The sequence below is a fragment of the Dermochelys coriacea genome, chromosome 9, assembly GCF_009764565.3.
Source record: "Dermochelys coriacea isolate rDerCor1 chromosome 9, rDerCor1.pri.v4, whole genome shotgun sequence".
NCBI classification, from domain to species: Eukaryota; Metazoa; Chordata; order Testudines; family Dermochelyidae; genus Dermochelys; species Dermochelys coriacea.
This window is the reverse complement of record NC_050076.1, coordinates 80,194,135-80,208,077: the sequence shown is the minus strand read 5'-3', so window position 1 is coordinate 80,208,077 and position 13,943 is coordinate 80,194,135. Positions and strand designations below refer to the sequence as shown.

The 13,943-nt window shown below is 47.5% G+C and overlaps 1 protein-coding gene across 2 annotated transcripts in view; it reads left to right on the top strand.

The window, feature by feature from the left end:
* STARD8 (StAR related lipid transfer domain containing 8) overlaps positions 1 to 13,943 on the top strand; it is a 147,611-nt gene that overhangs the window by 16,938 nt on the left and 116,730 nt on the right. The window contains exon 1 of one of the 2 annotated variants that reach the window (XM_038417666.2): positions 9,419 to 9,774. The exons of the other annotated variant lie outside the window; for it this stretch is intronic. Within the exon in view, the coding sequence (XP_038273594.1) occupies positions 9,730 to 9,774 (45 nt within the window). The 5' untranslated portion in view covers positions 9,419 to 9,729. Of the gene's footprint in view, positions 1 to 9,418; positions 9,775 to 13,943 lie in introns of those variants that run through there. 2 annotated transcript variants of the gene reach the window in all.

Below are 13,943 nucleotides of genomic sequence, written 5' to 3'. Positions count from 1 at the left end.
ATCATCCTTCAAAACAGGAATGGAAACTACCCCTATTGGAAATAACTCCCTTTGCCACTTAATGGCCTTTCTCATTGTCAAATTAAGCTGTTTTGGTTTAGCCCCTTGTATAAGCAATTGTTGTCGTATTGAGCATGTCAGAGCTGTTTCTTTATCGATTATTGGCTTACAGCGTCCATTTCAGTGTCTCCTCTTTTCCTCAAGGAATTACCAGGTAGTGATGACCTAGTGTAGCCAGTCACTTCCTGAGGTACTGGGCTACCAACCCTCCTGAAAGGAAAGTACTAGAAGTGTCATTTAGGCTATGGGACAAATGGTGATGGTAGCAGCTCCTGCTAGCTCTGCAGCAGAAGCCTAGAGCCCCTTTCTAGAGTATGAGGGACAAATCCCAAGAAATTACACTTTTCTTAGCGAGAAATTGTTGTTGTTATAAGCAAAAGCTGCCAGTTAAGCTCAGTAGCCATTTGTAAGGTATTTGTGTCAATTGCTGTAATGCAGTGGCTTTCAACCTTTTTTCATTTGCGGACCCCTAGAACATTTTGAATGGAAGAGCGGTACCCTTTGTAAATGCAACCTGTGGTATGCGGACCCCTTCCATAGATGTCTAAGGCTGAAAACTGATTGAACTGGGTTCAGCTGTAAATGTTGCAGGTGCTTGGCACGGTATTTGATGCAGTGTGAGAGAGGGTACTACACTGTGGGCTTCTATGGTAACGACAACACTTCTGGTTTTGACCTGTAGGTGGGGATATTCACATACTTTTTGATTGATCAGAAAACCAGAATGCCATTTCTGGGATCTGAAACTTAATTTTTCATAGTCACCTTTTGCGGACCCTGTAGACAGACATAGTCTGCCCCCCGACACCCTCAGGGATTTGCAGACCCCAGGCTGAAAACCACTGCTGCAGTGTAATACTGGAGGCTGCCAGGAAATGGTGGTAGTGTGTCTGTGAGGATTATTTTAAGGAAGGACTCTATAGGAGAGAAGCATTAGAGAGCAAAGTGGAGGAACCTGGGAACTATAAAACATGCTGGACACAGGTTTGGTAAACATTGCATCTCCTTGTGAAATCTAAAATTCACCACCTTAAACCTCTATGTTGTATGAAAATGGCCTGATACGAAGCCTAGGGGATGATGGGACCTTTCCCAAGCAAGAGGGGTTTGTGCTGATTTACTGATGAAAAGGAAAATGGAAGGAGGAGTTGGGTCAAAGTCAGCCATGGAGTGTGTGGACTGTCTGCTCTGTCCATGTGTCTGGGGTGGGAAGAAACCTCATGCCTCTGGCTATTTGTCCTCTCACCCTTAGAAGATGGCTAGGCATCTCCTCCAAAGGTCTGAACAAGCAGAGCTGGGCTGGGAGGAAACCTGGCATGTTTTGGCTCCATTCTGTCGGCAGTTTCACAAATCTCTGCCAGGAACAATTGGGTGTGTTAGACTCATTGGCTAAATCTGCTTGGCACTGAAAAAAAAATGGGGAAAATGAGAATAAAAAGTAATCAGAGTGACCATGATACGGGGGGAATATTGGGGGCAGACTGAAGAATTCTGAGCCCAAATTCAAGACAATTTTATCCACTGTTTCTTTCCCTCAGCAAGGCAAAGCCCAAGCATTTCATATAACACTGAGCAGATCTGGCTTGAGTGTATGCTTAATGGAGATGCCAGGCTGAGTTGTGACCCCTTGAAGGCACAGCGCACCCAGTTGTGTTCCTGCTGGAGGGCTTGTTAATATGCAGTGCGACTCTGCATTTTTCACTGAGACGCTAATGATGCGTGGGTATGAAACCTCACCCATGTTGTGGATCTGCAGGGGAGGGAGGAATTGAAATAAATCCTTAAAGATGCCAAGGATGCGTTCTGTGGTTCAGCTCCTTACCCGCACTGGCTCTCAAAGGAGCTGAGGTTTCTATGTTGCCAGATTTAATGCTTTGGACAGCCACTATCCTCTCTGCAGAAATGTTCCCAAATTATATTGCATGCCACAGAACGTCCTGGCTATCCAAGTCTATGGGAATGGAGAGTATACTCTGTTCCATTCTCCATCCAAGGCTCTTGGACGCTCTGCTACTGGGTGAGGGAAGTTGATTCCAAGAAGCCAATTAGAAAATCTTTTGTTGTGGCTGTGACTCGGTGCTCTGAATTTGATGGGGCAGCACAGCACATGTGCCCATCATGCTCCTGTGTAGGCAGTGGCAGTGAGGAAGTAGGCTGTTGGCTGCCTCATCAGATTGTGGTGGACCAATGATCTAAGAACATTTGTGTCCAGCACAGTCTGAGCACACTGCGTTACTCGCAATCACATAACTGCACCGTGCAGGGTGGCTGTGCCCAAGATGGCTGGAAGCAGATGCTGAAACAGGAAGAATTTAAGTTTTCTTATGTCCCAATGGGTTTTACATGCATCATCCACCCCAAAACCGCTTGTTTCCATCAAAGAGGACGGGAGCCTTCATAGGTTTGGACAGCATTGTGGATCTCCAGTCCGGAAGGTCGTGGAAACTGACAACCCCCGATCTGCTCATTATTCTGTGACTTGCTATTGCTGACGGCAGCATTTCTGGGATGTTGAAATCCCTCCTGGAAATGCTAGTTTCAGGGAATGCCATTCATGCTGTCAGCTCATGCTCCTGACTCGCTGTTAGATATTGGGAGCACAGATAGGGTGTCAGGGAGAGAAGGTGGAAACTCTGAGTTGTCAGGGACTCTGGCTCTCTTTGCTATCCAACCCTCTCAGCTCTGAGAGGCTTTTTGTCATTATACAGCTGACCTCGTGCAAAATGAGTTTGGTGGCTCAGTCTATGTCCCAGTGCACAGGTGCCCCCTTGGAGAGGGGAAGAGAGAGTAGCCCATGGAAGCTGAACTGCCCTTTTGCCCTTAAATTGCTTCCTACAGGGCAAGAGTGTAGGGGAAACTGGTGTTGCTGCTGCCTATGCCAGACCTGGTTAAACAGAGGTCATTGACCTCCACGGCTGGCAATCCAGCACCTTCCCGTCTACACTGAAATACACACTGAGATTGTCAGCCACCGCTAAAAAACAACCCCACCCCATTTCATTTGCTGCCACCTGTCGTAGCGGCACATAGCAAAGTCATCCCTTTGGCCCACTCTTTCCAGTTTATCAGGCATGTTCAAAGAGCACCCCCTGCTGTTTCCCAGAAAGGATCTGGCACAGAGGGAAGACGTAGTGATCCAGTGCAGAAGGAGTTAAATGCTGTCACTCGAGAGGCATTTTTTCTAGAAATGGGTGGCATTTCTTGTGGGCAGCAGGTTTCATGATCCTTCCCCGCCCCCCCCCCCTGCCTTGTGCCCTCCATTGCTCTGCTGCCAGTGCTGCGGCACCAGCATATCAATTCAGCCCTATTAAAATAAAAGGGTTACTGTTCCCTCTATGCTAATGGGCTGAGTGCCTGCTCCAAAGAAACCACTCTCTGCCTGACCTCTGGGAAATGTCTGTGTGCAGCAGAAAGTGGAAAATCACTGCATGTTAATGACTTGCTGGAGCTGCTACGGAGGAACACTGAGTCCAATGTTCACACTCCTTCAGCCACTCCATGTTCCCCAACAGCACTGGAGCTGGTCCTCAGGAGAAGCCTCAGCAGCAGCAGCTGTCAGCCTTGACAGCCCTGGACTGCAGCTGGAAGGCTGCCAGCCTGTGATTTGTTGTTAATACCCTGCCTGAACACTATGGAGCAATGGCAGTGATAATAATAGCCCATCAATGGGACAGGAATAGCTCGCAGGAGGCAGGCCTGCTTGGAGGCAACATCAGATCTTACAGTTGGTGAGCTGTTGCAAGAATATGCTGTACCCGTCAACAAAAAATAGCACTCAACAGCATGAGCAGGGCAGAAAGGGGTGATATGTTTACTTGCAGTATATGATACAGCCACTAGGTGTCTTTGTGCTGTATAGAGTTCTAGACAGGGTGTGGTCCCTGGTAAATGTGGGGACAAAGCTGGAAGTAGAGCTGTGTGGGAGCATGTGGATTTGAGTCCACAGTCTGTAGTTTTCTTTAAGGCTTCCCATGTAAGATGGTCTCTGATTCCATCTGAGCCTTAAGGTGCTACTAAAATACAAATAGTATTCTTCACTATCACTAGTAGATACCATGGTAACAGGGAGTGCAATAGAAATATCATAGATGGTTAGATGAGTGAGGTAAAAAGGTCTTCATGTGCTGGCATCATTTATTGGGAAGTACCCACCAGTGGAAGTACCCACCAAACTTCAGCCAATCATCTGCTTCTGTTGCCATGCTTTCAACAGATCTAACGTTTGGGCCCCACAGTATCCAAGAGTGCCATTATTATTTGCTCAGAATCCCCCAATTGGAAAGCTTGGGGGATTCCCCCAACTGGACAGGATTTGACTGTCCCAAATTCAGCATGGGACTTACAGGGGTCTCCTGCTGTCTGAATGCTTTGGGGGTGATGTAAGTTTTCCAGATACAAAATTGCCTAGATGTACAGGTGGGCATTTGCCTCTGACTTCTGTATTCCTGCTGCTGCACACTGAGAATGAGTGGGCTTTGGGATGGGAGCAGGAAAATGACTTAAACCCACCTATGAAACTAGCAAAAACTAAAAGGTTGGATCTTGCCTCTTCTTTTGAAATGTATGCTGCGGGAGGGACCTGTCCCCTTCCTCTTAAAGCTGCATGTCTCTCCCCCTTCCATGAAGGAGTTTTTTGCCCTCCCTGGGGAGAGAGGCAGTGTCACTTGATCACTGTTAATTTGCAGCTGCTGTTTTGCTTTCCAGCTGACATTTTGCATGTGTTAACTAGAAAGCCACCATTAATAAACGTTTTGGTGGCACTTTGTCATCTAAGTGTAGTGCAGCCATTAACTCCACTTAAAAGAGGGACAAGGCCAAGAGAGAAACAGGGTAGGAGCCAGCACAGAATTGTCCCTTCTCTCAGGGAAGTGTTGTCCCCATGGAAAACTAGCTCAGCCTTGGCAATCTGAGAAAAATAAATTATGGTGAATATGCTGCTTGTGGCAGCGACCATGCTGTAGAGTGTGTGTTCCACAAGCACAGGTGCACACACTCCTTTGCGCATCTCCCCCCCCAGCTCTTCTAATGCACCTGACCTGCAGCATACCCTATGAGTCCAATCCCGGGCTCCGCACCCAGCTGTGCCCATGAACTTCACTGCTGTTCTAGAGCATCCCCTGCTACTAAGTGCTCTGCAGTGACTAACCCCTCAAAATTGTTCCTATTCTGACAACAAAGCAGTCTGGCTTGAATAATGATGATTGTTCGAATGAGCCAGGAGGGGCAAGAGATTCACCTGTGAATTTTAAAAGTCTGGTGCCACAGCCATGAATGGGCTTCGAGTGATTTGGAAATAGGCATGCTTCCTGCCTCCTCCCTCACCAAAGAAAAATGCTTGAGAGTCCCCAGTATAAAAACTCCAGCCCTTGAGGCAGGGCTAGATGGACCACGAAGCCTAGAACCTTTCAGGGTATGTCTGCACAGTCTGCGGCAATGAGCCCCCAAGCCTGGGTCAGCAGACGTTGTGGCTTGGGCTCTGATCTTATGTCGGGGAGAGGGTTTCAGAGCCTGAGCTGCAAATTAAAAGTACTGTCTCCCCAGTTATTTTTAGCATGGCATACCAGGAAGGGCGGGAAGGCTCGCTGCCCTGGGGTGCTGCTGGCTCTGTAGATGTACCCAGAGATTCCCACTGTTGGCCTGTGAATTTAGCTCCCATTCGTGACCCCTGCATGTGAATGGTGCCTGTGCAGAACAGCCTGGGGCTGCTGTGTTGGGCAAAGAGCAGGCCCCTGCCCATGAAAACAAAGCATCTTCTCATCTGTGGAGATGTGAAATAAAAGAAAGGGACAAAATGTGCGGGAGAATAGTGGGGGCAGCAGGCTGAGACACTGATGGACTAGGGCTTCACATTGCATTTGAATGACCATGTGGCTGATACTCAGGGACTGCCGGGCTCCAGCCCCTCTCAGGTGATTGACACCATTTGGGGCCATTGAGGGCCTGTAATAAGAGGATCCTGGAAGAGTCTCCCCTCTCCACCCCCAATAAAAAAAATAAATGCAAACACCTACTTTATTCAGAAGAGTAAGGGATGAGGAAGCCTGGAAAATAGACTGCAGAGAGCAAGATGATGCTACATTCCCCCTACCTCAGGATGGACTCTGAGACTTAACAGGGCTTTTCTGCCTCTCACATGTAGCATTGCGACTGGTGCGCGGATGCAGAGATGAGCTCCCCCGCACCTCAGCGTGTCCCTGTGTTTCAGTCTCTGTGGCCCATTCAGACTGGTCTCTGCTGCTTCTGCCAACAAAGGCCAATTAGTGCAGAGCGGGAGGGTGGGTTTTGTTAGTTTCTTTGCTACTTTTCTTGGCGCTGCTCTTGTTCTTATTCCTCAGCATGAGCAATGACTTCAGGGTTGTCATGGTGCCCAGGGCAGCAGCAGTCTCTGTACCACTCATCCAGACAAAGCAAAAGGAGTCTGAAGGGAGTTAGTGAGGAGAAAGCAGCTGGCTGAAGCGCTTTAGAGCCAATTTCCCATCAAATCCCTACCAGCTCCAGGGCTAGGACAGGGGTAGTCTGCCTTATATTACTTTCACATTTCGGATGTGCCCACCCCCTTGCTATCTGGTCCCCTAGTGATTGACAGCACTCTTGGGCATTTGGCAGAGGTTTCAGGTGCTGCATGCAGCTTCCGCTGCGGTTTTTAAATGTAGACGGAATCTTGTTCACACAGAGAGCTGGGTAAACTGCTCTCAGCAAACAGCCTGGGTCCTGATCCCGTTGTGAGTTCCCTGTGGGCACAGCGGTCTGTGCATGTGGAGCTCATTGCGGAACTGGGGCCTCTGTTGGCAAATTTGTCCCCGTTTCTGCTTGGGAATCATTTGTCAATAGACTTTTTATTTTTTAATGATTGGTCCGTTGTTTGTTGAACTATGTCTCAGCCAATGGGTGGCCCGCAACCTATTCACCAAGACCATTGCTTCACGGGTTTGCTGTTCAGAGTTTCTGATGTGATTGGGCACATACGTCACAAGATGGTGTTTCTTCTCCCATGTTCACAGGGAGGCTTGTAGTGCAAATGCCTGTTCGCACAGCTATGTGAAAGCAGTCCCAGTCTGGAGTTGTCACTGGAATGCTGCCTCGCTCTTTGTAGTGAGAGCCAGGACCTGGTTGCAGCAACTTCTGTACGATCGCAAGCCCGCTTGCTATGGGGCAGGCTGGAGTCCATAGCGCTACCGATTTGGTTCAGGATCACGCGCTCCATCACCTTGTAAGAGGTGCTCAAGAGGGATATTGGCCTATAACTAGAAGGGTGTTCTGCAGGTTTTCCAGGCTTTAGGAGTGCAATGAACTTGGCTTTTCTCCACACATGAGGGATTTCACCAGTCTCCAGGATGTTGGTGAACAGCTTTGTCATCAGTTTCCATGCCAGTGGACCCAGGTGCTATGGGAACTCAGGACAGATATGATCTTTTCCCACTGCTTTTTCCAGTTCTGCCTCAACCTCCTTACTTGTGAATGGTGCAGACCATTGGGACAATGGAGTGCATGGTACTGGTACTGCTTTAATCGATTTGGCAGCAGCATGTGACAGTCCGGAAGGACGGTCTGCTACTGAAACTGGCCAAAGTGATCCCCTGTGTGCAGCTTCTCAGGCTGCTGAACACCATGCTTAGTGGCCGAAGGATGCGCGTATATCTCGGGGGTCTAACCTGCAAGCCATGACTTTGAATAATGGGCTACCACGGGCTCTGTACTTGCTCCAACAGCCTTCAATGTATACACGAGCAATGTGCCTGAAATGATAGTGCAGAAGTTTGCATATGCTGATGATTTGGCACTTGCAACTCAGGCCTATAGCTTTAGAAAACTTGCAGTAACTCTTACCTCTGACCCGAAGATCACGGAGGTGTATTTTCAAAAGTGGCATCTGAGAGTCCTAATCTGAGCAAATTTGTAGTCTGTACTTCCCACCTGAACAACAGAATCACACAAAACACTCCAACTGTCCAAGTTTTGTGGTGGAAACAGTGCGTTATGACCCAAAGCCAATATATCTCATTGTTGTTCTTGAGCGCACACAGACTTTTCGTGACCACCTCAAGAAAGTAGCCTCTCAAGCAAAGACTTGCATCAACATTATTCAAAAGTTAGCAGGAAGAAGCTGGGGATCAACTGGCTTGGTGCTATGACCCTGGTTCACTCAGCTACAGAGTACTGTGCATCAATGTGGACAAGAAGCTTTGGCTAGGCAGCTGAATCAGATCATGCGAATCATCGCAGGAACTTTAAAATAAACACCTCTGCCATGGCTTTCTGTGTTAGCAAACACTGAACCTCCAGCTGTCTGTTGAGATATGAGAACTTAAAGAGAGCCTAAAGCTGCCCAGACCTTCCCATCTGACAGGTTATGGATGACAAACCCCAACAGTGCCTGAAATCTCACAAACCACTATGGACCACATGAGACCACTTCATGTCTCTGGATCCAACCAAGGAAGGGCAAAGCATCTGAACCTCATCTACCATTCCAAACAATCGCATTATCACTGACCCAACAAGCTGTCCTCCCAGTTTTGACCTGCCATGCAGACTTTGGAGCACACTGAACTGCATCTAAACAACCCGTGGAAGATGCGGCTACTTGATGCACATGTAGAAAGTCCAAGACTTCCCTTTGTGTGACTGAGAACATCCAAGCCATCGAACACATCATAATGTGGTGCCCCACATATGGATTCAAAGGTTAATTGGCTGATATCCACAGTATCACCGGGGAGGCCTTGAAATGGCTTACGGACTTACAGCTGCATCTATAGACTGTTGCTCTGCGGATGCCATACATGTGAGAGAGACAAATACGTGCATGAGTGTTCATGGCAGTCTTTCAGTGAACTTCCTTGTGAACAAATGCCTGCTCACACAAACATCTGCAGAAAGTGAATAAGGAGCTGTGAATAATGTCCAAGCAAGTTCTTGGATTGCATTTATGTTTTTCTACATATTCACCCAGCTCTGGTAACAATCACAAGCTTGCTTTGCTGCTGCCAAAGGTACTGCTGAGCAACTGAATTCCTCCGTGTGCTATGGAGCCTTCGCTGCAATTGGCAAACTGGAGTTTAGAGACGGTAAAGGAGATCAATAATGAAAAGGTTAACCTAGGGTGTTTTCAGGGGGAAATATTGAAAGCCCTTGTGTGGGGCTGATGAGCTAAGAAAGGAGGGTGGGAGTTGGATCGAAAATCTCAGCCTTGTGGGGTTTGGATTTTCAATGCCCTGTGTGTGTGTCTTTGACACTGAAGGTCTCATTTCTTATGCTTTGTAGTTCCTTCCTTCTCTTCCCTTGTGCTCTCTGGCTGCCTGGGCTGGGAATGTGGAATGCTGAATGGTGCATTAAAGAGACAGGAAGGAAAGCCCATGTCTTTTTAAAACTCATCATGCCCAGGGAATTTAAATCTGCATCCAAGCTTATTTCTAGCCAACAGAATAACGGTGCAGGGTTTGAATCTTCCGTCCCGCCTCCCTGGGCACTGCTTCCTCCTTCTGTCCCTCCCTCCCTCCCTGTACAGCAGCTTCTCTCCTAGCTGAATCTCTCTGCCCAGCAGCTCTGTGCTGCGAGGAGCCACTTATGGATCTGACGGGAAGGGTTCTCCCCAGGGCTGGGGGCACTCCATGTTATAGCTGAGTGTGCAAGGGGGCTGGCCCACAGACTTCCCCTGCCCTGCCCATCATGCCATTATTGGATTTTTTCTGGGCTTGCTTCAAAAAAGCAAAGGTAAGAAACTGTCCATTTAAATCTTGTCCAGGCTTTCAGACTCCCTGTCAGCTGCCAGGAAAGAGGTCTGAAGGGATGGGTGGGGGGTGTCTGGCAGTGCCTGAGTTTGGGTATTGGTGTGCTCCCAGGACATCTGTACGTGTGTACACACACATACGCTATATGATTCAATGCGGATACAGTACACACAGATGCATATATGTGTGCTATGTGAAGAGAAACATGCACTATAGCCAAATTTTCAAAAGTGCTTAGCACTCAATAGCTTCAGCAGAGAAGAATGAGAGGTGCTGGATGCTGACTGTATGTGGATTGATGCAGATATTCCACACACAGCCATATGCACTTTATGTATTACATGCATGTGTGGGTACTCTATGCAGGCATGCATCCACTGTATGGATAGATCCAGGTATTCAGGCATATGTACAGACACGCTCACATTCAGGAATTAAAATTCAGGAATTGATTTGCATGACAAGTCATACATGGAGATCTCTGTCATAGACAGGTCCGATCTGCCTACGACTTGGCTTTATCCCCCCCATATCCATTCCTGATTTGGTAGCAGATGCTATGAAGCGTGATCCCACTTCTGCGGTCTCCTTTCTCTCCGGAGTAGGCAAACTTTTTCCTCAGGTTTTTTTTTTTTAATGGAAAAACCTTGGATAATTTCTGATAGTTGGACGAGATCTCTTCCTTGCCCGTCCTCTGATTTTGGATATTGCTGTAGAAAATTACTCAGTCTCTCTTTCCTGTGCCACATTGGTTGCAGTCACTCACACTCCCTCCACCCCTAGGGAGATCCCAGATAAACACACTCTTTATGGACAGAGTCGGAGCCACACATACACTCTCTAACAGTGCAGACATCTGTGAATCATTTCCTGATGCAAACCCTAAGTTGCCCCCTTGGAACAGGTGAAGGCACACTAAATGTTTGTGCACTCAGCTCCCTCTTCTGAGAATGTGTGACTTTGAATTTCCCTATGTCTTCTTTATACTGGGCAATATTCTGTAGTTTTGTTTTCTTCCTCTAAGTCCTGTCTGAGCAGCACCTCATGTTTTCAGTGAACAGCTGGGTGGATGGCACAGAAGGAGGTTTAGGGGCATGGCCCCATGCCATGGGTGCCACAACTGTTAGGGCCAGAATCAGTTTTGGGACACGAAGGTATAAATCTGGTATAATTCAGTGACTACAATTAGAATTACGCTGGAATAGCTGATGCCACAATCTGGCCCTTAGTTTTTAATTTCCTGTGGCAACATTTCTTATGGCGGGTAGCAGTTTTGGTTGGGTTTAGTTCTTCATCTGTCTCTTTAACACAGCTTCATTTCTCCAAGTGTGCCATTGTGGCGTTAGATACGCTGCATTGTTGCCTATGCAATAGAATGACAGGTCTGTCTGAGAGGTGATGGGGATACTGTAGGCGCAGGTTACAAAGGCTTCCAACTGATTGTGGGATATACTAAAATCCTTTCCAGCCAGTACCTTATAGCAGGTAGTGCCTATGTCAAGATAAAATACACATGCTACACATACTACCAATGAGGCAGTTAGCAGAGTTGAAGGTAACAATGATCTTTGTAGAATTCATTAATGATATTTTACAATGCCCCTCTGCCATATACATTGGCCAGACCGGACAGTCTCTACATAAAAGGATAAATGGACACAAGAATTATAACATTCAAAAACCAGTAGGAGAACACTTCAATCTCCCTGGACACTCAATAACAGACTTAAAAGTGGCAATTCTTCCCCCCCCTCCCCCCGCAAAAAAACCCCTTCAAAAACAGACTCCGACAAGAAACTGCAGAACTGGAATTAATTTTCAAACTGGACACCATCAAATTAGGCCAGAATAAAGACTGGGAGTGGATGGGTCACTACAAAAACTAATTTCCCCCGCTGATACACCTTCTTGTCAACTGTTTGAAATGGGCCATCTTGATTACATTGTCCTCATTAGCACTACAAAATTGATTTCCCCCCCCCCTTGGTATTCACCCCTTCTTGTCAACTGTTGAGAATAGCCCACTTCCACCTTCATTGAATTGGGGCTTTAGCACTGATCCCCCAACTTGGTAAGGCAACTCCCATCTTTTCATGTGCTGTGTATTTATACCTGCCTCTGTATTTTCCTTTCCATGCATCTGATGAAGTGGGTTTTAGCCCATGAAAGCTTGTGCCCAAATAAATGTGTTAATCTCTAAGGTGCCACAAGGACTCCTCATTGTTTTGAAAATTTCTTAGTCCTCCAAAGGGCTCTACAGGCACTCATTAATCCTGTAGTGCTAAGTAGTAGTATCCCATTTTACAGATGGAGAAACTGAGGCTCAATGAAGCAAAGTGATTTCTCCTATGACCACACAGTGGGCTTGTGCTGGAGCTGGTTGTTCTTGGGCTCTCAGCTTGCATTCAGTTCAGTAGAAACATGTTTCTCCTAGATATCAAACCAGAAATAATATAAACTGCCTTAGTAGAAGTCTTCCCATGCCAACAACCTATGGGAATGTTCTTCTATCTTCCTTAGAGGAACAAGATGTCATATCGCTTCATCCTTTTATTGCATAGTTCAGCTGTAATAGCACATCAAAGGCCCAATCCTGTACAATGCTGAGCTACTTATGAGTGAGCTACTTGTACTGTTTGGTCACCTGATTTGCAGGTGTTTGTTTTTGCTTTGATTGGAGGAATCCTGACCTCGTATCACACTTTCATGATGGCTGAACCCTTCTGGTGTGCCTGTTTGTGCAAATATTCGCACAAGTATTTGCATCACAGTCTCTTTCTGCAGACACTTGTGAAAACCACACTTCACTTGCCTGAGTATTGGCAGCAGTTGAGTTAGAGGGACCACGATTACCATCAAGTGAATTCGCTTTATCTGAAGAGTGTTCTCAGATTCTCTCTTTCTGCCTTTTCACAGCTCTAGGGAGTGGTTGATATTTTAAATATAAACCAACCTAGGCTTTTGGGGACCACCCAATGTATGTGGTCTAACCACTAATTTATATGGGTCTGTTTCATTACTGTGCTGATCTCTTGCTGGCCTCTGAAACTTCATTACCTGTCGGGAACCTGAGTGTAGGCACATGCCCTGGCTTCATAGAAGGCAGAGCAGGACTCTGGGGAACCTGTAACCTAGGAATTTCTTTAGATAAAACCATTAGGTCAGGGGTGGCCAACCTGAGCCTGAGAAGGAGCCAGAATTTACCAATGTACATTGCCAAAGAACCACAGTAATGTGTCAGCAGCCCCCCATCAGCACCCCTGCCCCAGCGCCCACTGGCAGCCTTCGATCAGCACCTCCCCCTCCCTCCCCGTACATCCAGATCAGCTGTTTTGTGGCATGCAGGAGGCTCTGGGGGGGAGAGGGGAGGAGCAAGGGCATAGCAGCCTGAGGGGGAGGGGACAGGAAGGGGTGGAATGGGAGCAAGGCCTGTGGCAGAGCCAGGGGTTGAGCAGTGAGCACCCCCCGGCCCATTGGAAAGTTGGCACCTGTAGCTCCAGCCCTGGAATCTGTGCCTATACAAGGAGCAGCATATTAACTTCTGAAGAGCTGCCTGTGGCTCCGGAGCCACAGATAGGGCAGGGGAGGCCAAATAGGTGTAAGTAGAATGCCTTCCACTGCCTCTGCAGGGTGTATATTGGGAGGTGGACCAGAATTTCCCAAATAGGGAATTTATCCAGGACCCTGGGGTCAACACACCACTTCTTAGTTCCGGCCTTCAATTTGATGTCATGATGATAAATGAGCCCCTCTGACTGAGGGTGATGCTTTTGGATGCTTCCTTGCTAGTTCAGCCATTGAGGTTTGTGTTGAACTGGAGTTGCACAAAGCCTGTCAACAAAAAGGCTAGGATTTGTGAAGGGATCAGTATTAGACACTGCAAGTGCCTACTCCCAAACTCAGGGCCTGTACGTCCCCTTTGGCCGTGTTTTCCTGTCCTCGGGTGCTATCTCAACTTCCTTTCACCCCTTGCCGGGGATAATCTTGACCGGGGGGTGGGGGGGAGGTTTTTCTCTTTTATTACTCCCGTCTCCGTCTTTGCCCTCCTTGGGTTCACAGCCACCCGAGTCCTCTTCTCTCCCCATCCCCATTTTAATCACTTCCCTACCCCACAACAATAAATAAGACTTGATTTGCTACAAGCTTCAATCT